Here is a 24678-nt window from a genome sequence, read left to right as displayed (position 1 = left end):
AGTGACTGAGGTACTAACCCTATTTCTGACAGTTACATATGTAATGCTCCAAAGATGTTGATTTACAAATGGAACGCAGCATTTAAGAAGATGGGGTACTTATGAAGTTTGTTAAAATTTGTGACGTCGTTTCAAGTTGTTGTGGTGAGGCAGACAGCACCATAAATCATTCCTACTTGCACTGGAGTTTGAGGAAGGGAAAACATTTTTCAAAGCTGTAAACATTTGGCTTTAAAAATAAAAGTACCACCTGGATTCTCCAGTGCTGAGAGTGGGTGGCCTGTTGGCTACTAAGCATAAGGCTGCCACCAAAGCAAGAGTTCTCCATCCCACCCTCCCTCCCTTTAAACAGGGATGCCTCGGCCTTTGCCTGGCACCTTCCTGCCTGGCACAGCTCCGACTGGGATCCGCGAGGTCTGACAAAATCTGTCCGTGGCACAGCACCCATTATATCTCCTTTCCAAAACGCTGCACTCAGAATCCACACAATCTTTCACTTGTTCTTCAGTAACAGTTAATAAAAGAAAGACTTGCATCTTTACATCGCCTTTCACAACCTCAGCACGTCTCAAAACGCTTTACAGCCAATGAAGTATTCTGAAGGTTTTTAGGCTGATTTCACGGACGATCCCCAGCTCTGAATTCCCCCAGCAGAGAGTTCAAGGAGTGTTTCATATTTAAATGAGATTCAACGACAGCATCAGAAAACTCTTGCAGATTCTGGACTCCTCTCTCTGGTAAAGATTAAACTCAGGGTCAGTGTGGCTCAGTGGAACTTCTGGCCCATCTCTCCCTTCACAGCACAGGGTCAATGTGGCTCTGTCTGATTGTAATGTAGGAAACACAGCAGCCGATTTGCACACAGCAAGGTCCCAGAAACAGCAATGAGATAAATGATCAGATCATCTGTTTTTAGATATAGGTTGAGGAATAAATGCTGGCCAGGACACTGGGAGAACACCCCTGCTCTTCTTCGAAATAGTGCCAAGGGATCTTTACATCCACCTGAGAGGGCAGACAGGGCCTCAGTTTATTGTCTCATCTGAAAGATGACACCTCACACTCCCTCAGTACTGCACTGGAGTGTCAGCCTAGATTTTGGGCTCAAGTCCCTGGAGTGAGACTTGAACCCACAACCTTCTGACTCAAAGGCGACAGTGCTACCCACTGAGCCATGGCTGACACTGTGAACAAGTGCTATTGGTTTAATATTTTTCCCAGATTTTCTCCTCAGCTTTTTCTCCCCCCAAACTTAAGACTGTGATATTGGAGTAGGCTTTCCGATTGCATGGAACCTCATCCATTAGGAGCGCATATCAGGAAATCACACATGTGCAGCCCACAATTTTCCATTGAGCATAAGCTGCGTGTGTGAGGTTTGCCACCGTGCAGTCCCGATGGATGAGGCTCTGCGTCAGGAGTGTGCAATTGGACAATTTACTCCATTGTGTCAGCAGAAGCCATTTTTGATGAAAAAGATACCTTTCAATCGTAGGACATTTTCCTCTAAAAAACAAACCGCAAGAGAGAGTGGGGACAAAATCAAAATACACAAATAGGAATGACAGGCCCTATGTCAGTTAAAATTACATTTACTACTGCAGCCCCAAACTGCAAGTAAGCATTAAAGTCTGACTAGATGTGAAGCTCAGCCTCCTGTACCTGCTTAATAACTCGAAGGTGTTGGACCCGCCAGCTGAGCTTTAGCAGGAGCTTGTACTAATTATCAGCACGGACTCCAGGGGATAAATTGAGAAGTAGAGGCAGGCCCCGAAAGGGAAATGTCTGACCTTTCTGCCAATATAAGCTGCAATGAAAATGGAAAGTGCTACTTTCTAGCCAAGCATTTCCTGATCAGTCCTCTTGCTGTCTGCTCGGCTTCAGTACAAATCACGCCACCATTTTAATAGGTAGCTGAAATTATTTTTTTTCTTTTCTGTACATCAATTTGGTCAAATTTCATCTACCCTATGTGGTTCAAAACATGGGTGCCGCAATCTTACATTATGTGTTGTCGTCTGTAAAATTTAAAATTCTGACTCCCCGTCCTCCACACCCAAACTCTGCTGCTTTTAGTTACCTAACTTTTCCATCCACTCCAGAAAAAGAACAGCTGTGAAGCCGCTCACAGTATTGTACGTTAAACTGCACATCCATTTCACTGTAAATAAAGATTTGAAAGTGATTCACCAGCACTTCTGTGAAATACTAAAAATAAAAAAGTTACAGCAAATAGAATTACTAAAAGTAAAACTGACTGGGTGGCCCAATTAGCATGCCATCTGTTCACTGGGCCTCAGGTTTGAAGCCAGCCCAGACTGATAGGTTGAGAGTCTCCTCTCTCACGTGCCAGCTTGGCTCAGTGGTAGCACCCTTGCCTCTGAGGGTTGTGGGTTCAAAGCTCACTTCAGAGCATTGAGTACATAATCTGGGCTGACACTTCAATGTAATACAGAGAGTGTCCTGGATTGTTGGAGGTGTTGTCTTCCAGATGAAATGTTAAATCGAGGCCCTGTCTGTCTATTCAGATGGACTTTAGAAAGTCCCATAACCCTATTCAAAGTTCTCCTGGATTCAATCTCTCTGTCTCCATCTTTATCTCTCTAAGATTGGGGCTGATACTGGTTTGCATGTGGATAATTCAACAATGTTCCAGAGCTGGCCAGGCAGAGAACTGCTGCGAATGGGGTTTATAGCAAACTGCTTTCTAATGGAGGTCTCTCTGCAGTGGGTCGATCAGTCACATCATCTTTCAAGTTCAATATCCAGAATCCATCACAAACATCAACGTGAATGCCAGTATAATGTCGCCAGTAATTCTTTTCCTGAAGTTTATAGTTAATAGACGCTACTCTGATAGAAGGCAATCTCACTTTGCATAGAATGTTCTGGCAAAACAGCAGGCTTGGCGTGGTTATATTCAATCAACATGTTTGAGCAATAAACAGGTTAATATTAGTGAAAATACAATGCTTGACAGCAATTAAAGGCACTGCTGAACACCTTTAGAATTAGTAAAGGAACAGTAATAGTACACATGGCGATATCTTACTTGGTTTAATAAATAAATGAAAATTTCCATGCATCATCTGTTCTGTGCCAATCCTTTACTGGACACCAGCAACGAGAGTTTTTATGCCATGAATGCAAAAGTAACATCAGGACCACTGATTTATCTTTGCTTTGCTTACTTATGATTTATATACATTCAGTTCTGATTTGCTGCTGTTCTATTTTGAACTAATTAACAAAGTGTGATGGTTGAACTGTGGCAGGAAAGAACTACAGGGTATGATGCTTACAGGAAGTTTGTGCTGCACACAGTATTTTTCATATTATAGATGTAGGATAAGCTTTGCTTCTTATCTATGTAACTATTTAAATACAATCAACGTTATTATTAACAAAAAATTATTGCAGATTTCCAGCATTCGCAGGATTTTGCTTTCATTAACAAAATGGTTTACAATTTTCTGGTGATATTTTTCATTGAAGAAATTTTCAAATTAATATGTATTATCAGCTGTCGGACAAACTCTAGGCCTCATTTTCTTCTTCACTATACTGCATGATTTTTCACAAACCACTAGCCCTGGTATCAAAACAATCATGGAATGTTGCAGCACAGAAACAGGTCATTCAGCCTATCTGATCTGTGCTGATGTCTCTCTCCACGTGAGCCACCTGTTCTAACCCCATTCATCCGCTCGTCTTTGATACTGTGTTTATTGATGTTCTGGGACATAAGCAAATAAAGCCCCAAAGTTGTGTGTCATTTAGATATTAACATGGTTTGTACTGCTCTACATCAGTGAGTTTGTAGTGAACACCATCAAGCAATAGCCTCTGTGGATAGTGACAAGTAAAGGAGCTAATCCCCCAAATTTTATTTTCGGACTTTATGGTGTGCACTGTCTTTCAACAAAGATAACTTGTAGCTTATCATTATCACTACATCACCAAAACACTGGTGGTTAGACTGGGAATAGAGACACCTGTGCGCTGGCTGTAAGTTTGTGTGGAATGACGGTGGACAGTCACGATCCCAAAATTGCTCCCCAGTAGCTCAGGCAGTTTGTCCAGTGAACCAGACCTGGAAGGTTGTGGGTTCAATTCCTCACCACACTAAATTGCTCTTAACTGAGGAGACACTGCAATTGGCCTTGACCCCACCCTGGGATAAGGAGCGGGAAACCAGCTAAGATTCCTGCTACTCATTATTGCTCAGGAACTACAGGAAACTTTGGTTTATCCGGAGGTTAACTGTCCGGAATGCTCGAGCCACCAGCAAAAATCAGGAGCCGTTTCGTTAGTTTTTTTTCTTTTCGTTGCTTTTTTTTCACCAGTCAGGTTCTGCAAGGTCTCGCTGAAGCTGTTGCTAAGCTACAGAGATGCTTGCAAGGTACGGCCGACTGTTTAAAACTGTTGCTAAGCAACAGGGTTTGTTGCCAGATACGGAGCTCAAAATCTCCGTATGTTTCAACATTAGCGCTGGTTTGTCCGGCAGTTTTGATGGGACGGCAACAGCTCGGTCCTGTCGGTGCCGGATAGCACAAAGTTTCCTGTACTGCTGAAAGGTAGGTTCAATAATGCCACTGGGCAAGAACAGGATTGGTCTTGACTGCAACATTCTCTGTAGTTGAATTACTTTCCGATACTGAATGCTGGGGCACCCTCTGATGGCTTGCACATTGCCCAATGGGGTAGATTTTCAACTTCAAACCCATGGAAATCAAAATAAGGCAATTTCTATAATGTGCGGCCAAACAGCAATGCCAGTTTTGCACCCGGGTGGCAAGTTGAAAATCTACTGCATGACTTCTAGTGAGAATGAGGAAAAAATTGGTGCAAAATAAAATGGGGGGAAAAAACCCTACAAAATAATATGGTATACTGGCAGTGATTAATGCCAGAGTAGAAACAAGAAATGGATTTCTTTGTGCCAGCATAGAAATGAGCAAAGTAGAGAATCCTATACCATGAAGCAACTCATAAAATTAATAAGAAAAACCTACCTTGCTTGTAGGAGGGGCACTGTCAGCCCCCCAAGCACTCCTCTGTATAGATGGTGGCACCTGATAGATCTCATGACCTTGTGCGGCATGGCCTGAAGCAGTGGGAGGCACCTGATATATGCTCTGACTTAGGTGTGAAGGGGGTACTTGGTAGATAGGATCTCGAAAAGAACTTCCACAGCCAGGAGAGCCTTGCAGGCTTGGGGGTACTTGATAGATGCCTTGCTGCAGTGACTGCTGTGTTGCCACAGGGGAAGATGGCTCATTTGGGGAGCTGTTGTAAATAGGCCCGACAAGGAGTTTGAGGCGGTTGCCGGGTGCAATGCCCTGTCGTCCATGCAGTGAACAAAGCCACCATCCTTCCAACCCGCCAGTGTTCTGTTCAATCACCATCAGTATATCTCCTTTACGAAAAGATAGCTCCTCTGGAGATTCTGGTGCATTGTCGTACAAAGCTTTGGCCATAAGATTCTAGAAAAAAAAGGAGAAAAAAACAAGCAGTTAAGAGACAGGAACGAGGAAGCCATGGAAAGTTAGCCAATGTATAAAGATCTGAGGTGCGAGTGTCCAAACTGTGAATCACATGATTCTCCCCTGGCCCTGATGTTCTAGTCCTTGAAGCCCAGGCTCCTCACTGGAACCCTAATACAAAAGCAAAATACTGCAGATGCTGGAAATCTGAAATAAAAACAGAAAATTCTGGAAATACTCAGCAGGTCAGGCAGCATCTGTGGAGAGAAAAACAGAGTTAACATTTCAAGTTGATGACCTTTCATCAGTTCTAACGGAAGGTCATCGACCTGGAATGTTGATTTTATCACTGGAACCCTATTTGGTCCCATATTTGTTCATGGCATTGCTACACATTGAGAAATTGCACTTACTGCCCTGCTGATGCAGCGTCTTGCTAGTTACAAGTGCAATTAGAGGTGGGGACATGTTCAAAATTAGGAGGCGTTTTAATAAAGTAGATCGGGAGAAACTGAGGATTGGGAGCAGTTTAGGATTCAACAAAGGAGGACAAAGGGATTAATTAAGAAGGGGAAAATAGAATATGAGAGTAAGTTTGCAGGGAACATAAAAACTGACTGTAAAAGCTTTTGTAATTATGTGAAGAGAAAAAGATTGGTGAAGCCAAGCGTAGGTCCCTTGCAGTCAGAATCAGGGGAATTTATAATGGGGAACAAAGAAATGGCAGACCAATTAAATACATATTTTGGTTCTGTCTTCACAAAGGAGGACACAAATAACCTCCCAGAGATGTCGGGGAACATAGGATCTGATGAAAGGGAGGAACTGAAAGAAATCAGTATTTGTAGGAAAATGGTGTTAGGGAAATTGATGGGATTGAAGGCCGATAAATCCCCAGGGCCTGAATCTACATCCTAGGGTACTTAAGGAAGTGGCCCTAGAAATAGTAGATGCATTGCTGGTCATCTTCCAACATTTGATGGAATCTGGAACAGTACCCATGGATTGGAGGGTAGCTAATGTTACCCCACTATTCAAAAAAGGTGGTAGAGAGAAAATGGGGAATTACAGACCGGTAAGCCTGACATTGGTAGTGGGGAAAATGCTAGAGTCCATTATAAAAGATGTAATAGCAGAGCACTTGGAAAACAGTGACAGGATCGGACAAAGCCAACATGGATTTACAAAAGGTAAATCGTGCTTGACTAATCTACTGGAATTTTTTGAGGATGTAACTGGTAGAATAGATAAGGGTGAACCAGTGGATGTGGTGTATTTGACTTACAGAAGGCTTTCGATAAGGTCCCGCATAAGAGATTAGCGTGTAAAGTTAAGGCACATAGAAAGCATAGAGTTGGAATAAACGGGTCTTTTTCAGAGTGGCAGGCAGTGACTAGTGGGGTACCGCAGGGATTGGTCCTTGGCCCCTAGCTATTCACAAGATATATATATTAATGATCTAGACAAGGGAACTAGATGTAATATCTCCAAATTTGCAGACGACACAAAGCTGGGTGGTGGGCGTGTGTGCTGTGAGGAGGATGCCGAGAAACTCCAGTATGATTTGGACAGGTTGGGTGATTGGGTAGAAGCATGGCAGATGCAATATAACGTGGATAAATGTGAGGTTATCCACTTTGTTGGCAAAAACAGGAAGGCAGATTATTATCTGAATGGCAATAGATTGGGAGAAGGGGAAGTGCAACGAGACCTGGGTGTCCTTGTGCACCAGTCGCTGAAGGTAAGCATGCAGGTGCAGCAGGCGGTTAAGAAGGCAAATGGTATGTTGGCCTTCGTAGCGAGAGGGTTTGAGTACAGGAACAAGGATGTCTTGCTGCAGTTGTACAGGGCCTTGGTGAGACCACATCTGGAATATTGTGTGCAGTTTTGGTCGCCTTATCTGAGGAAGGATGTTCTTGCCATGGAAGGAGTTCAGCAAAGATTCACCAGGCTGATACCTGGGATGGCAGGAATGACGTATGAGGAGAGATTGGGACGATTGGGCTTATACTCGCTGGAGTTTAGAAGAATGAGAGGGGATCTTATCGAAACTTATAAAATTCTGACAGGGCTGGACAGACTAGATGCAGGAAGGATGTTCCCGATGGTCGGGGAGTCCAGAACCAGGGGTCACAGTCTAAGGATAAGGGGTAAGCCATTTAGGACAGAGATGAGGAGGAATTTCTTCACCCAGAGAGTGGTGAACCTGTGGAATTCTCTACCACAGAAGACAATAGAGGCCAATTCATTAAATATATTCAAGAAGGAGTTGGATATATTTCTTAAGGCTAAAGGGATCAAGGGATATGGGGAGAAAGCAGGGACAGGGTACTGAATTTGGATGATCAGCCATGATCGCATTGAATGGCGGAGCAGGCTCGAGGGGCCGAATGGCCTACTCCTGCTCCCATCTTCTATGTTTCTATGTTTCTAACTGCTTCCACTGGCAGGAGGGTTGGTAATCAGAGGGCACAGATTTAAAACAATTTGCAAAAGAAATGGGGGAGATGAGGAGAATTTTTTTTATGCAGCAATTTATGATGATCTGGATTGCACTGCCTGAAAGAGTGGTGGAAGCAGATTGAAAAGTAATTTCAAAAGGAGCTTGGATAAATGCTTGAAAATAAATTTGCAGGGCTATGCAAAGAGCAGGGGAGTGGGAGCCGGCACAGACACGATGGGCCAAATGGTCTCCTTCCGTGCTGTATGATACTATGAACATTTTAGCTCCACTTCTGCACCCCACAGTCTTTGCACCGGCTGCCCTATAATACCTAGCGAAAACAATCCCTACACGTGTTATGGTCCAGCTACACTCAGTAGATGAACTTGCTGAGCCATTACGGGAGCTTAAATTGAAATTTCTATGGCATTATTCTGCACCTCTCCGGAGTTCTTCCTGAGGTCCTGGCCAATATTTATCCCTCAACCAACACCTAAAAAAAGAGATTATCTGGTCATTTTTATATTGCTGTTTGTGGGAGCTTGCTGTGCGCAAATTGGCTGCTGCATCTCCTACATTACAACAGTGACTACACTTCAATAAAATCATTTACAGGAAACTCTCGATTTACCGGCACCTAAATAACCGGAAATCTCGGTTAACCGGCAAAATTCAGGAGTAGGTTCAGGTAAGTTTTACTTCATATTGTACTTGCCTTCCTTGATCTGTTGCTGTGCAAGGGTGTGGCTGCAGCTGTTGCTAAGCTACAGAGACGCTTGGAACTTGTGGCCATTGTTCTGCACCTGTTGCTAAGCAACAGGGTTTGTTGCTTTATACGGAGCTCTCAGCTCTCCGTATCTTTTACTATAGCTCTCGGTTATCCGGAATTTTTGATGAACCAGCAGCACGTCGGTCCCGTCGGTGCCGGATAAAAAAGAGTTTCCTGTAATTGGCTGTAAAACGCTGTGGGATGGCCTGAGGTTGTGAAAGGCACTATATAAATGCAGGTCTTTCTTTCTCTGTAAGTGCCCGTTTTCTGCATCTTAGCATTAAATAATTTACAAGAAGTCTGAATTAAACTCACAGGAAAGAGAAAGTATCCACTTGGTGGTTGTCTTTCAAAGATAAGGTTTAGATTACAGTCAAATAGATTGCAAAATGTGTCCAATGTGCCTGCAGGGTACGTCCCGTTTGTTGCTACAAATGCAACAGTTAAGAAAATACAATGATTCCACTTCTTTGCTCTGTAATCCATCAAACGATTTAACAAGTCTAAATAAACCTACATTTACACAAGTGCACCTTCAGTGTGAAGTAGTTTCACTACAGTTATAGTGTAAATGCAGCCTTAATTTGGAATGGAGGCACGGCCCAGCATTACAAGCAAGTAGACGAGACACCCCAAGAAGAGGGAATCTCACTCCACTTCGTTCCAGAGTCATGTTGGGTCTCAGCTTTGCATTTGCACTCCACAAGCTTAGTTAAAACTGCTTGTAGTGTAAATACTCTCTAAATAATTTCATTCAAGAAAGAAAATGAAATATGCACAAAATGCCATTAGGCTGTCTACAGTAATGAAATTACCAGCTTACTCCTGTTGTGCTGTTTCTTGCTGAAGAAAACGTATCCAGTAATTTGAATTAAGCAGTTTAAGCAAAACGGCAAAAGGAGGCATTTTTGGAAAGATTCCAGTTCAAATGAAACAACTGTGCATTAAGAGGAGTAGACTATATTACTGACTATAGTAAGCACTTGGTACCATTCACCAAATCAAGTATTAGCAGGTGCAGAGAAACATGCTTCTTTTTGGAAGAGTGCTCTGTCTATTATGAGGCTTCATAGACTCAGCGGGTTCTCTTCACTTGTCTTTCAGGAAATATATTCTTGTACCATTTTAATTCCACGACACAATCACATTTCTTTCAGCTTTTGAGCTGCCACTGTTGTACAGACATCCCACACTGCTGAACAAGTCATCAAGTGCTCTTACAACTTGCTGCACTTGCTTTATCCTCAAGTACATCTTGCTTTGGCATTTCACAAAGAGATCTCTCTGTAAACAAAAATGCAAACGTCCTGCCAAATTAGAGTTCTGAATAAACCCCAGAGTCTAAAAGGAGAAACAGCCACCTCAAAACATAGGGAGAGCAAAAGGACAGGCTGCTGACCTTGCTGGGCATGATGCTTGACCCCCAATCCTTCTCACTGCCATGCCTTTGACAGCTTCAAATGTAGTCCTACACCCTAAAAAAAGAGCTTCATGGGTCAAAACCTACTGTCCTCACACTAACAAAATACGTCTTTGTTGGTTTCCTGGGAAATGCTATCATTTGGTTAACTTAAACCTTTTTGGCATATGCTGGCAACATGAAGAGAACAAAATTTACAGTGGACAGAGTTTTATCACTGTGAGGAAGGGACTCATTGCCTGCTACACGATGTAGAGAAAGATTCTGTTAAACTCCTTCACAGCCAGCTTGCTTTTTGTTTTGTAAACCCCTTTAAAGTAAATCTACAACACCAATGGTATATAAATGAGAGTTCTTTCTTTCTTGCGACGTGAATCTCAGACATCCCAAAGTACTTCACAGTCAATTAATTTTTTTGAAGTGTAGACAAACGTGGCAGCTCATTCCACAAGTGTTGGTCCGGACACCGGGAGAACTCCTCTGCTCTTCGACTAGTACCATGGAATCTTTTATATCTACCTGAGATGGCAGACGGATCCTCGGTTTAACATCTCATCCAAAAGACAACACCTCCAACAGTGCGGCACCCACTATGTACTGAACGCGAGTGTCAGCCTAAATTATGTGCTCAATGCCTGCAGTGGGACTTGAACTCAGGACCTTCTGACTGAAGAGACAAGAGCAATCAGTAAATGGAATGATGTGAACCAAGTGTTCCAATGCCGATCTTATAAACAATCTCCCCAAACAAAAGGGGAAGTTTTTGGAGGCGGGACTGCTGTTTGCCGGCTTTCAATCCCGCCTCCATCAGCTTCTGGCCAACCAGCGGGATTTTCCCGATTGACCAGCGGGCTCAGCAGGCCAATTAGAGGGAAGTCAGTGGCCGAGCACGTCAACGTATGACGTGACATCTGTCAAGATTTTTTGAAAGAAGAAATGTCAGCGTTTGACAGCTCTGTGAAGCTGTCAAACACTGACATTCTGTGTAGTTTGATGAGTCCCTGTGATATCTACCATGGAGATGTCGGGACTCAGGCTCCACAGTGGCTGAAGGCTGTAGGCAGAAACAAAGGTAAGTGAACATTTTCTAACACTTTACACTCACCTTACATACTTACCAATCCACACTTGCACCCATCATTCACCTCTACATTGCACTTTCAGACCCCTCTGACTTCCTACTCGTCTTCTACACCCTGGCGGGGTTCCCCGAGGTCAGGAAGCCTGCACATCGAAATGAAAAATGGGGCTAATCCTATTTTCTACCCGTTAACAGGCAGTTAATAGGCTTTAATCCCTTTCCCGCCTTGAGGAGGCAGGACCTGGGGCAGGACGGCTTCCCGCCTCCTGGCAAGAGGGCAGAGGAAGGATGGGGGCGTGTTTGCCACCCGCCCCCAAATTCTGCAACTTTACCGGCAGTCCCGTCTCCATACCTGCTTCCTCGGGGCTGACAAAATCCAGCCCAAGTTGTTAGTCGTGGCTCTGTGTATTCTCGCCTCAGAGTCAGAAGGTTGTGAGTTCAAGGCACACTACAGAGACTTGAGCACAAGATCTAGGCTGAGACTGCAGTGCAGTACTGAGTGAGTCCTGCAGTGTAGGAGGTGCCGTCTTTCAGTTAAGACATTAAATCGAGGTCCCAACTAGTCTCTCAGGCGGAATTAAAAGATCCCATGGCACTATTTCAAAAAAGTGTAGGGTAGTTCTCCCTGATGTCCTGGCCAATGTTTGACCCTCAACCAACATCACTGAAACAGATTTTCTGGTCATTATCACAATGATATTTGTGGGACCTTGCTGTGTGAAAATTGGCTGCTGCATTTCCTACATTGCAACAGTGACTACACTTCAAAGCGGTAAACCGCTTTGGGCATCCTGAGGTTGTGAAAAGTGCAAGTCTTTCCTTTTCTTTGAATTCTCTGGATATTTTGGGGCGGTATAACAGCAGAAGTGGCGTGAAAATTCAGGTAGTGAGGCTCACCGCCACATTCCTGCTCTGACCACTTGCCGTCTTACATAAATAATTGGCCCCAAGGCAGGAAGATGGGCTGAGGTCAGTATAGCAGGCAGAACTCCTGCTCCATACCCTTCTCCACCAGGAAGAGGAAAATCCAAGCCCTTGTGTTTTGTCCATGTTGCGTGTCCTGTGGGACTGTGCACCTTTTTGATTAAACTGTAGCTGCTGTGTTACAAACTGTACACAGCAGAGCATCTCAATACAAGATATATACAGTCACTGCAGCTCCATACAAGATATATACAGTCAGTGCAGCTCCATACAAGATATATGCAGTTAGTGCAGCTCCATAGCGTGTGTGTGTGTGTGTGTATAATATATATATTATATAAAGCTTTATTTAAATGGAATAACATGAAATCCATATCTCTTGGGAGCACCAGTGGATGCAAAATTATACAGTCAATCTTCCTTCCTTGGTGCTGTCCAGGAACAATTATTGCAGACCATACCAGAAATGCACTCTGCTGGGACCCAGGGCTCATCGCCTGAACATGTTCTCAGACCTAATTAAAATCAAAGAAACACCATGTGGGCACAGATAGGGCTGCAGCATTGACCACAGCCACGAGGACAGGAAGAAGTACGGGCGCTTCCAAGGTCTTGTGCTGCTGTGCCATGGCTTGGGTGGCAGAAGTCCAGCCACTCCTGCAGTCTACAGGGACCTACTGTGATGCCAAGCAGTAGGTGGAAGCACAGAGGAAACAAATATGGTAAGAAGAATGATGATATAGGAATGGTCAGGTAGGAGGAATTCCTACTTTATGGTAGGGAAACAGTTGTTAGTGGCTTAGGGAAGGACAAGGTGAATGACTACAGTAGGTGCCAAGGGAGCATGTGGTTGTCTCTCCTTGTCTGACTCCAAATAACACTTATTGCAAAAGGGAAGGAGTGGCACAGTACTGAACAAGGCCTCCATAACTAGGTGTAAATTCCAAATAAGATTCAAGTCCTGAAGCAACAAAACAATTATTTTGAATAAGCCGGACTTATCTTGACAACACTATCCTGTCCCTTCGGAACAGAAATGGCAGCTCTGCAAGTTTCAGCTTGCCCCTGAACTGCACCTGGTGCTATTTGAGGAAATCTGAGTGTACTCTTTTGAGCAGCCCATAAGCTTAAAACATTAAATGAAACTTAACAAATTTAATTAAAATTTGGGTTGTCTGGGGGTGATGAAGCACTCCAGTCAGTCCCTGCGGTGCCCACCGGTCGCGGAAGGCCTCGAGCGTGCTGGCGGACCCCACGTGCTCCATCTCCAGGGCCATCCGGGCGTGAACGTGACCACGGAAGAGAGGCAGGCAGTCGGGCCGAACTACCCCCTCGTCCACCCGCTGCCTGGACCAGTTGATGGCTACTTTGGCCAGGCCCAGGAGCAATCCCACAAAGAGGTCCCCCGATCTGCCTGCTCCCTGTCACACCAGGTGACCAAAGATCAGGAGCGTGAGACTGAAGTACAGCCAAAAATCTGAAATCTGAATGTAAAGGTCTATTTGCTGCACCCACATCTGGTGCAGTGAGCAGAAAAGTCATAGAGGAAGTTCGAGTGCAGTGCCATCAAGGAGCAGGGTGGAAGCAAAGGATTAGCGCTCATTTTTCCTCTCCATTGCGCCAAATTTTCAGCTGCTATTTGGGAGCAGGGCAGGAAAATTGGCTTTAATGTGTTTTAGATAATAGGACACTATTTTTGGTATGTCTGTACATGAAATAAAACTATTGTTTGATGATTCTACTGAAGGAGGTCATCCTTGGCAGTGACAAGTTTCTTCAGCTATGTGCAAAATGCAAGTTCAACATGTGCAATAAGATTAATTACCAGGTAAATTCTATGAATGAACCTGACTTTCAAGTCTTCAGTGAGTGAGGTCAGTTCCCCTTACTTTCATATGTACAACGGGAATGTAATTTGATAAGATTTTAAAATCATACATATTTGTGAAAGACAATTGTATTGTGCTAACATTCCATGTTTGGCTGTGAATTTGCTGGCCGCAAGTGTTATAACTGCAGTCAGAGAACAGTCGCAGTGCAGAAGAGGTTTGTAAACTGGAACATTTCACAATGATATAACAATTTCTGTCTGTCCTTAATAGACACAATAGAGTTAAATGTTATGACTGTGCGCTACTGGTGTTGAGCCTTAGTGGTAACATGCAGTTGTAAAATCAGTCCTAATATTCCAGGCTGTCCCTGGATTTGGTACTGTGTCTCTGGAAGAGTCCCCAGTTCAGGAAATGCATCCCCGAATAGAGCCATACTCATTGGTCCGCTGAAAAGTCAATCTTCGTCACACCTCATGTCTTCTAGGCCAATTAGAACGCAGCATTCGTTTGTCAGTGCAATGCCCTCCTGGGATTGGCTGCTGTTGGCAGCGTCGGTAGGACACGTGGGTTAGGTTTCATCTTATAAAGAGGCAGCTGTTTCAGCCAATAGTGACTGGCGGGAGAGCAGATCCTTTAACGAGTGGGAAAACAAATCAGAGGGAAAGCTGAGGGTGCGATAGAATCGGATTTACCAGAGATCAACATGGTGCAAAGATCGGATCAAATTGTGGTTTTTTAATGTATAAGCTCTAAATTCTCCCACCGGGAAGAGGTTTCTGAAACCTTCTGAGACAGTCGCATCTTATATGGAAAATCTCAGTCTGTTTGGAAGAGATTTAAAATTGAGAAATTGAGCACGGTGGCATAGTGGTTAGCACTGTTGCCTCACAGCGCCAGGGACCCGGGTTCAAATCCGGCCTCGGGTGACTGTCTGTGTGGAGTATGCACATTCTCCCCGTGTTTGCGTGGGTTTCCTCCGGGTGCTCCGGTTTCCTCCCACAGTCCAAAGATGTGCGGGTTAGGTTGATTGGCCATGATAAAAAAAAATTGGCCCTTAAGTGTTAGGGGGGATTAAATACGTGGGGTTACGGGGATAGGGCTTGGGTGGGATGGCTGTCGGTGTAGGGACCGGGTGCTAGGGTTTGGATGATCAGCCATGATCTCGTTGAATGGCGGAGCAGGCTCGAAGGGCCGAATGGCCTACTCCTGCTCCTAGTTTCTATGTTTCTATGTAAAAGTTAGGGTATTTGGGGAAGAGTATAGATGGTACAGCACTATTGCAGGTGTCATAGCTATGACGTTGATTGAACAACGTGTGACATAGAGTACAGGCAAGATTCGATATTTGGTGTAAAGTGAAAATGAGATTTTCTGAATAGGCTGTATAGACAGTGGGTACGAGAAACTGACGTTCTTGAAGAGTGTTATTGTATTTATAAACGGTGTCTGAATATGCTTCAATAGTGTGACATCACATCCACGGTAATTATATGCCCATTTGTTTTGGATTTGTAGTGTATATGTGCAATGCTAAAATATAGGCTGCTAAAAATTTTGCCTCATTATGCTGAACAACCCACATTTTCCGTCCTGGCTACTTTACTGTGCTCCTACCCTGTGTGTCCCCGGATTCAGTTTAGAAAATATGGTCACCCTATAATATTCAAACTTACATCAAGGTCATAAGACTGTGAATGGTGGTTAGAAAGCAATGGCCTAGAAATTCGGTGGGCTGCGCCACCAGTTAGCGCCCAAAGAGGGCACTTAGTGGGTTTAGCGCCACTGGCCACGCCTCCCGCGAAATTTAGCAGGGCACTAATGGCGGCATTAGCCTGTAGCGCTGCGCCGCCACCGATGACGTCATCAGTGTGCGCAGCGCCCCGCTACCGCCCTGATCGCGAAATTTGGTAGCGCCCCCCGCTGTAACGCCGGTCGCAATTTGCGACCGGTTCAGGGGAGCCTACCTGCGGCGGTAGAGGCGCTAATTAAAGGAGGTGCGGGGCGGCCATTTTTTTTGCTGGCCGCCTGCCAGCACCTCTTCACGCCGCCGTCCCCGGCCTCCTGAGCACCCCCCCCTGCGTTGTGCCGGCTGTGTCCCAAGAGCGCGGCACTTCTCCTCGGTGCCAGGCTCTTTTGCCGGCACTCGCGATCTCCAATCGCGCTGCAGCAGGCCCCTCCCCTTTAAGAAGGGGAGGAAGGCCTGCAGTATCGCAGCGCGCCGTGCCGCAGCGTGTGGTGCTGCGGCACGTTGCGCTGCGATTTTCAGTTGCAGCGCCCCAAGAGGAATGCGGGGCGCCTCGAGCAGCGCCCTGCTTCCGTTTGGGGCGCTGAAACTGAATTTCTGGCTGGCGCTCGCGGCTCCTTCTGGGGCAGTACTTCCGGCGCCCAGGCGAGACTGGACGGGGCGCCACCGAATTTCTAGGCCAATGTGTTTATGGAAAAGTCAAACAGTTGTCACTTCAAAAAAAGAGCAACTGCAGAATCAATGGGAAATTTTAATTTCACTTTAACAGAAGTGTGTGTGTGTGGGGTGGGGTGTGTGTCACTAGTTGTTGTCAGCTAACCTGTCCCAAAGTGTCCCCTGCATTCCATTGACTCATACCACAACGGTCAAATGACCAATGTCAGAATTGGTATTAAAATAGGCCAACAAGTCTATGGTAACTAGATTTAACGGCACATTGCTAGCTTCTGGAAAACCAAATTAAATGAGCACCAATATAAAAAGATTTGTATTAATGGCCTTCCAATTACGTGGGCTTTTTATACTCTTTTCAGTTTGCCGTTGGGCCATATTGTTTATGCAAATATTGGTAGGAATGACCCCAATGGAAAACGCTTACATTGTTGTTGGCAGAAGAAGCCTGCTGTGTAAAGCAGACTAATTGGATGTTATTGCAAGAAATTAATTCAGAACACTCCATCATTGAAGCAAGGGATTAGCATCTAAATATATTGGATGACAGCTCGGTCATCAGGGAATTATGCTACTGTTGGTGTCTTGTCATGCAGAACGGCATTTTGGCTTAGGTAGACTAAAAGAACTAGAGATTGGCAGGAGAAATAACTTGAAATTCTTTGCCTATACTGGCTGGTGGGAAAGGTTATGGCTCATGGTTATAGAAGGGATTCTACACAGCTGTCAGTTTACCAAGGTGCCATTCAGATTTTTCAAAGGCAGGAAAAAAAAGTAATCTAACCCCTGGATTCTACAAGGATATAATTGAGAATTGTTACACTAGGAATTCTGATCTTATCAATCTGAGGAGGGTATTTTTAGTTGGCACAATGATCCAACAATGTAAACATTACATCAATGCAGCCCCATGGAGGTAATGGGGGCAATTCGGTGATCTCAGTGGGGAGCCACACTCGCAGGAAGCACAGGTCGGTGATGGGACTACAACACTGCTGGGAATAGGGGATCCTGCTGGCAATGTTATCAGGAGAAGCTTGTGCTGAAAAAGCTATGGGACCTAAAAAGTTGGGGTCTAGATGGAAATAAACCCTCAGTCAAACTTTCTGTTTCTGGAGGAGAATTACGTCATTTTTGTCGTGGCGAGCTCACAAGCGATACAATGATGCATCTCAATATGATTTACGTAGTTGTCTCTATAAACAGAACATAAGATCCAAATGAGCTATACAGACCATGAGGGGCCCAGGCTTGGTCCCAGTCGGAATTGAGTTAGAACTGAGTTATGGAAGAGAGAATCACTATTCACTAACTCCTCGATAGGAAGCACGTGTGGACATCATGTCAGGATGGGCCCCAAACTGATTTCCGCATGGTTAAATAGTAAGACAACACTTACCACTAATGGCTACTAGGCTGATATACTGCAGGTTACCCCAACTATAGCCCAGTAAGGAGTTGATGCTTTCAGCAGAGGAAAACATTGGGAGAGGATAAATAAATTATCAAAAGATGCTCCCACCCTTAAAGGATCAATTGTATTGGATATATTGCCTGATATAAATGGTTAACATTAGTCTAGTTTACACCACTGACTTTATACTTGTAGTGAAGTGGTGTGGACATCACGGCAATATAAAAAGTGTCATGTACTGTAGTTCAACTTCTGGCAACTAACAGCACATAATCATATCCCTTGACCTATGGGATAGAGAGAAACGTACAGGTCAGATTTAATTGTGAAAGTACAACTATGTGGAAACCTGTCAAATTTCAGTGTACTCCTGTCATGGTGTTGTTTGGACCTTTCTGTTCTTTTGTATTACTTTAATGAATGGAGGTGTTGTGGAGTGCATGTGGCAGAATGGGGAGGGGGACTGGCAACTCATCATATGGGGCCAAAGTACCAAAACACAGAAGCAAGTGTAAAGAGGTTTATTTTAGAAAAAGTTGTGTTGCAATGTGTACTCACACATGTGGGAATAGGTTAGATAGGTGGGAATAGGGCAGGCACATGGGATTATGATTACTGCTCGTGTGGAGGATAAACATGAGCATGGATTGACTGATCTGAATGGCCTGTTTCCATGTTATAATTTTATGTGAAGTTACACAACTCAGAGCAATTTTCAAATGGTGAACTTGATGCAACCAGAACTTGTACCACCACAGACTTGTAATCATCATCCAACAGCAGCTACCGCTATTTACACAGCTTCTTTAAAGCAGCAAAAAGCCACTTCACTTTTGGGGGTGTCAGACCCTGAACAGCTGTAGAGGGGAGGTCTCGGGGAGATAGTCAAAAGCACTGTCGAAGTGGTAGGTTTTAAAGGAGGCTTTTGAAGGTTTGGAGAAGTTTAGCAAAGGGGAGGAGTTTAAAGAAAGGAGTTTCAGAGTGCGGGAGCAAGGTGGTTGGGAGTTTCTTTCCCTGATGGCAGGGAGCAAGAGGGGCCAGGGACCTGCAATAGGTCAGAGCGTCACGTGTAGGGCTGGAGCAGATTGTGGAGGTAGGAAGAGGCAAGGGATTTGAAAATTAGAATTTTTAAATGAATGTGCTGAGGAATAGGGAGTTAATGGATGCAAGCAGGATTTGGTGTAGGATAGGGTGCAATGGGGCAGTTCTGAATGAGTGGAGTTTATGCAAGGTGGGGCTTGTGAGGTCAGCGAGGAGGGTATTGAAAATGACAGGCCCGAATATGATCACATAAGGATGGAGATGGGTAGTGTTTTGGAAACTGTAGTAACTGTAGTAGGCAGTCTTGGTGATGGATTGGGTGTGGGGTTTGAAGCTCAGCTCAGGGCCAACCGTCAGGTTGAGCTTGAGCAGAGAAGGAGTAGAAGTAGGATCTTGAATGTGAAGTTTCTGGAATGGTTTTAGTTTTGCCAGAGTTGAGCTGCAATAAGTTCTGACTCATCGGTGGCCTGGCATCATGATCCCTGAAGTTTTATACCCTTCGGATGGTTTTGTCTGCAGACGAACAGTGAACGTAGCTATTAAAAGATGTGTGAAACGCTGGTTATCTTGACCTAGTAGCACTGGGCTACTGTTCTTGATAAACTGCTGCAGTCAGAGACTTCTTGTAGCAAATTCTCTCAACCGCATATTGCAACAGATGAATTAGAGATCACTGTGATGGGTACTTTTAAACAGTAAATTTACCTTTAAGGGAGGCAACTTAGCAAAAATTATCTATTGATTGAATGTAGTGACAATTGCTTTAGAATAATTAAGCAGGGAATAAGCTAAACTTTTAAAAAAAGCAACATTCTAACATCAAGCCAAGTACAACAGGATATTTTCTGAAGGACTCCCATGCACAAGTTTGAGACCACAAGAGAAATGTTTAAACCTTAGTCAGAGGTCAGAATAGGGTCAAAACAAAAGGAGGGCCTCAAGCCTATTCTATGTTCATTTTGTGGGTAACGCATGAAGGGATCTCCCTCACAAACAGGTCGTGGTAGAATAATTATAGTTTGATAGTCTTGCCCACGTAGATCTCTGTCTACACAGAATGCAGTTCATTAATCCCTTTCAAGATGGTAAAGAAACTATTGCTCATGGAAGATATGCTACAACAGCAAGAACAATAATAAGTATGCAGATACCACTTTTTACTAAAAAGACAGAGAAGGGAAGTAACTCCCTACGATGGGCCATTAAACTCCTGACGGGTCTAAAATGTTTCTTGCATAGCCAATGGGAACCTAGGCTGATTTTGTGTAATTTAAGGAGCATTTTTTGCAGTCTGCCCAGCATTGCAATGCATTATTAAATCCCTTCCTCATTTAGTACATGATGTACAGTTGCTGCCAGCTTCATTAAGGACACACGGGGGGGTGGGGAAGGAATTTCCTATGGAGTTTTCCCAATTAAAAGCTATAACCTCGGCATAAACCCTATATACACGCGTAAACAGGGTATCCATCGAAGTTATGGCGGGCAGTCGGGAGAAGTCAATGAAATTCCCGGCGAGAATGTTTTAGATTAACGAGGGTAGGGATCAGCAAACTACATCCTGGTTTAGAAGGAATGAATAGATGGGGGTAATATCCGTGGTGCTGCTCCTTTCCTGGTGCAGAGCCAAGCAAGTGCTGAGCACGGTACAACACTGTATCCCTGATGTTCTGACCAAAGAAAGGTTCCACACTGGTTCCACATCTTGCACACCTGAATGCCCATGGCTTCTTCCATCCCCACTTTTAACTTCTTTTTCTGCCCTCTCTTCAGGTACAGTTTTAAATTTCCAAATCCCAAGCCCTTCTGTCTTTTGACCTCCCGCCATTCTCCCCACCATTGGCGGCAGAGCTTTCAGCGTGCCTCAGCTCTACTCTCTGGAACACCTTCTCTAAGCTCCTCTACTTCACTCTGCTTCTTTAAAAACCTATCTCTGGCCAGACTTTGAATTATCTCCTCATTTTCCCTTTCATAGCTGTTGCATCCCAAATGAGCCCCTAGCTGAGATCAGCTAACTCAGCACTGACTGGACCTCAGCTGTGGGACTTTGGGTGTGTTTGGCTCTGTTTCACACTGTGTTTACAGTACTAACTAAACCACTGAGGAAGCTTGCTCAGAGAGTGTATGATAGTCCTCTGAACGGCAAAAACAGATTACTGCCTCAAACTCACTCCCTCCTGTTATTTTTCAAACTTTTTAAATAATTTATTTTGCTCTTTTACTCTGGCTTTGGGCTGTTTTGTTACCAACTGTAATATTTGTCACAAGAAGATATAAATACTATGTGAGATCAACAAAAAAGTTGATTCATTTTTTATGCAGGGTTGATGAACAGCATCAGTTTGCACTTATCATACACAATGGAGTGGTTCAGTTGTGGTCATAAACTGCCAAAGTGATGCACAACTGGTTTTTAAATTCATCTGAACGCCACCACATTCTGTGACACACTGCATGGGAAGTTTTCTAATCATTTTATACCATTATTTGTCTGATTTCCTTTGTAGCTTCATGTCCTCGGCTGTAAGAACATTTAGGGGGGAAAAAATCGGTTGATTTGTGCCTCCCGTTAGCGTCTTAAGAGGGCGCAAAGCAACTAGCGCCCAGGCACGGCGCCGCTAGCGCTTCCTGCGAAATTCAGCGGGAGGTTAGCGGCGGCGGTAACCGTTAGCACACTGCGGCGCTGCGCCTCTGGTGATGACGTCATCACCGTGCGCAGCGCCCAGCTCACGCCCCCGCCACGATCTTCGGTAGCGCCCCCTGACTTACCACTGGACGCTATGTCCGACAGGGTCGGGTGGCATACGTGCGGTCGGGGTGGCGCGAATTAATGGGGAGGTACCGGGCGGACATTTTTGTTGTTGGCCGCCTGCCAGCACCTGCCCCCTCTGCCGTCCATGGCCTCCTGTGAAGCCCCCCCACGGGGTGCTGGCTGCGCTCCGTGAGCCCGACGCTCCTCTTGAGCCCTTTTTTGATTGGATCTTTTAAATCTTATTCTGAGATCCCTCCTCCTCCATCACTGATCGGCTTTTATTTGGCCAGCATCGCTGGGTTCCTAAAGTGCTAGTTTTGTGCAAGCCAAATGTAAAACTGCCGTGACTCTAAGGCTGGACGCTGGGCAAACCTGTTGATAAGCAGGTCTCCTAGACCGCCAGTCTCATCGGGTCCCTGCTTGTGCAAAACCCAACCTGCACTTCAATAACCCAGCAGCACTGGCGCATTATAAAGGCACTTCAGCCTGCCGTCAAGTCATCGGAAAGCGAATTAACAGCATGAAGGCCGGATGCTGGCCTACAAATGCTAGGCACTGGAATCCAACCTTAAAGGCCTATTATAAAGGCCCTTTAAAGTAACTGCAGGGCATACTGGACGGAGCAGGTGCAATGACTATAGCTATCACCTACCATTGCATCATGAAATTCCTGTGACCAAAGACATGTACACAATGTTTATACAGTGTGATTTATGGAATGACTAAGCTGTATGTTTTATCAATTAGTTTTCACAGTGTGAACTCCTCAGTCATACTCAAATACAGAAGTGACGTTTCTGGCGATATTTGCACCTTTAATCTGATACAGATTACTTGAGGGCCCAGTGCCGAATGCCTGTGAGAATGTTTGCACAAAGTGAGGAGGTATGAGCACCCTGTTTTACAAAAACACTTCTTGGAAAGCTTCTTAAAAAATTCCACCGGTTTGTTCATTTTCATTTTAGTTGTCATTAAAAGAAATAATTGCTGAAAATCACTCATTTCAAATTATAGGGGCATTTTTTTCCCCGAGTTCATGTGGCTTGTGGGAGCTTGCTGTGAAGGCCAATCTTCATCCCTCAACCAACATCGCAAATAAACAGATTATCTGATCATTATCTCCTTGCTGTTTGTGGGAGCTTGCTGAGCACAAATTGGCTGCCTCATTTCCTACATTACAACAGTGACTACACTTCAACAGTACTGGATTGGCTGTAAAGCGCTTTGGGACGTCCCAAGGTCGTGAAAGGCGCGATAGAAATTCAAGTCTTTCTGACGGTGCATTAAATGGTCAGAAAATCATACAATTCCAAATGACTCACATGTGCTTCCCTTCTATATGTACTCATAATAATTGTGATGGGTGTTAGCATCAGAGAACAAGACACTTTGGGAACTCAGGATCAAACACGCATCAGGCACAGCACAGGATACATTTCCCCTCCCTCTAATTGAATGGTTTAACTTGATACACCAGCCATCCTCGTGGCCTCTAATGAGTGATGCTGCCAATGTAGTCCCACCCAGTCTGTGCCCACTCAGCACAGGATTGAGATTGTGCAAACTGAACTTGCTTACAGTCCCTACTGCCAGCAAGAAAGGAGCTTTTAGTTCTTTCAGTCTGCATTGCAATCATAACTAGGACTTAGGAGGAGAAAGAACAAGGTGTGAACCAGATTGGTTTAGCTTTAAAGATACTGATCTAAAGTCTCATGTTTAATTAAACCTTTCAGCATGGTTGTTTACATTCTAGTATGGCCTGCAATATGGAGAAGGTGCAGCATGTGTTGATTCTACTACAGAAGGAGTTATAGTGCACAAGATGGGAGATTATGGCATTCTAATAAGTAATGTATATTTATTTATATATAGATAGGGACAGACTGAAAGAGACCGATACCAAGACACAGAAAGAGGGAGACACACACATGGAGAAAGAGAGAGGAAAAATAGGGAGTAGATTTTAACCACAATGTGGGCAGGGAGTTAAGATGGTGGAGGGGAGTCGCGCCACGTTCCTGATGTGTTCCCGCCATCATAACTTAACTGACAACAGGTACAGGAGGGCCATCTGCCCATGGTAGATGAGGGCCTACTTTACATTGGAAAGTTGCAGCCTGATGACGTTATGTTAATTTGGGAGAGCCACACGTGGCCAACTCTGACACATAGAAACATAGAAGATAGGAGCAGGAGTAGGCCATTCGGCCCCTCGAGCCTGCTCCGCCATTCAATGCGATCATGGCTGATCATCCAAATTCAGTACCTTGTCCCTGCTTTCTCCCCATATCACAGAATCACAGAATCACACAGAATCACAGAAACCCCACAGTGCAGATAGAGGCCATTTCGGCCCATCGAGCCTGCACCGACACATATCCCACCCCCGATCCCCGTAACCCCTACACCAACACATATCCCACCCGATTCCCCGTAACCCCACGTATTTAATCCCCCTAACACTAAGGGTCAATTTTATCATAGCCAATCAACCTAACCTGCACATCTTTGGACTGTGGGAGGAAACCGGAGCACCCGGAGGAAACCCACGCAAACACGGGGAGAATGTGCAAACTCCACACAGACAGTCACCCGAGGCCGGATTCGAACCCGGGTCCCTGGAGCTGTGAGGCAACAGTGCTAACCACTATGCCACCGTATCCCTTGATCCCTTTAGCCTTAAGAAATATATCCAACTCCTTCTTGAATATATTTAATGAATTGGCCGCTACTGCCTTCTGTGGTAAAGAATTCCACAGGTTCACCACTCTGGGTGAAGAAATTCTTCCTCATCTCTGTCCTAAATAGCTTACCTCTTATCCTTAGACTGTGACCCCTGGTTCTGGACTCCCCAACCATTGGGAACATCCTTCCTGCATCTAGTCTGTCTAGTCCTGTTAGAATTTTATAAGTTTCAATGAGATCCCCTCTCATTCTTCTAAACTCCAGCGAGTACAAGCCCAATCGACCCAATCTCTCCTCATATGTCATTCCTGCCATCCCAGGTATCAGCCTAGTGAATCTTCGCTGCACTCCTTCCATGGCAAGAACATCCTTCCTCAGATAAGGCGACCAAAACTGCACACAATATTCCAGATGT

General features: G+C 44.7%; 1 protein-coding gene across 2 annotated transcripts in view; it reads right to left on the bottom strand.

Annotated features, from left to right (window-relative positions):
• nedd9 (neural precursor cell expressed, developmentally down-regulated 9) overlaps nt 1-24678 on the bottom strand; it is a 69578-nt gene that overhangs the window by 27204 nt on the left and 17696 nt on the right. For both annotated transcript variants that reach the window (XM_085988810.1, XM_085988809.1), the window contains exon 2: nt 5016-5486. In XM_085988810.1, coding sequence (XP_085844936.1) covers nt 5016-5480 — 465 coding nt within the window. In that variant the 5' untranslated portion in view covers nt 5481-5486. The remainder of the gene's footprint in view (nt 1-5015; nt 5487-24678) is intronic.

The sequence above is a fragment of the Somniosus microcephalus genome, chromosome 5, assembly GCF_052327205.1.
Source record: "Somniosus microcephalus isolate GS21.2 chromosome 5, FLI_Smic_1.0, whole genome shotgun sequence".
Taxonomy (NCBI): Eukaryota; Metazoa; Chordata; class Chondrichthyes; order Squaliformes; family Somniosidae; genus Somniosus; species Somniosus microcephalus.
Note: the sequence above shows the minus strand (reverse complement) of the source record. Positions and strands in the feature narration are given on the sequence as shown.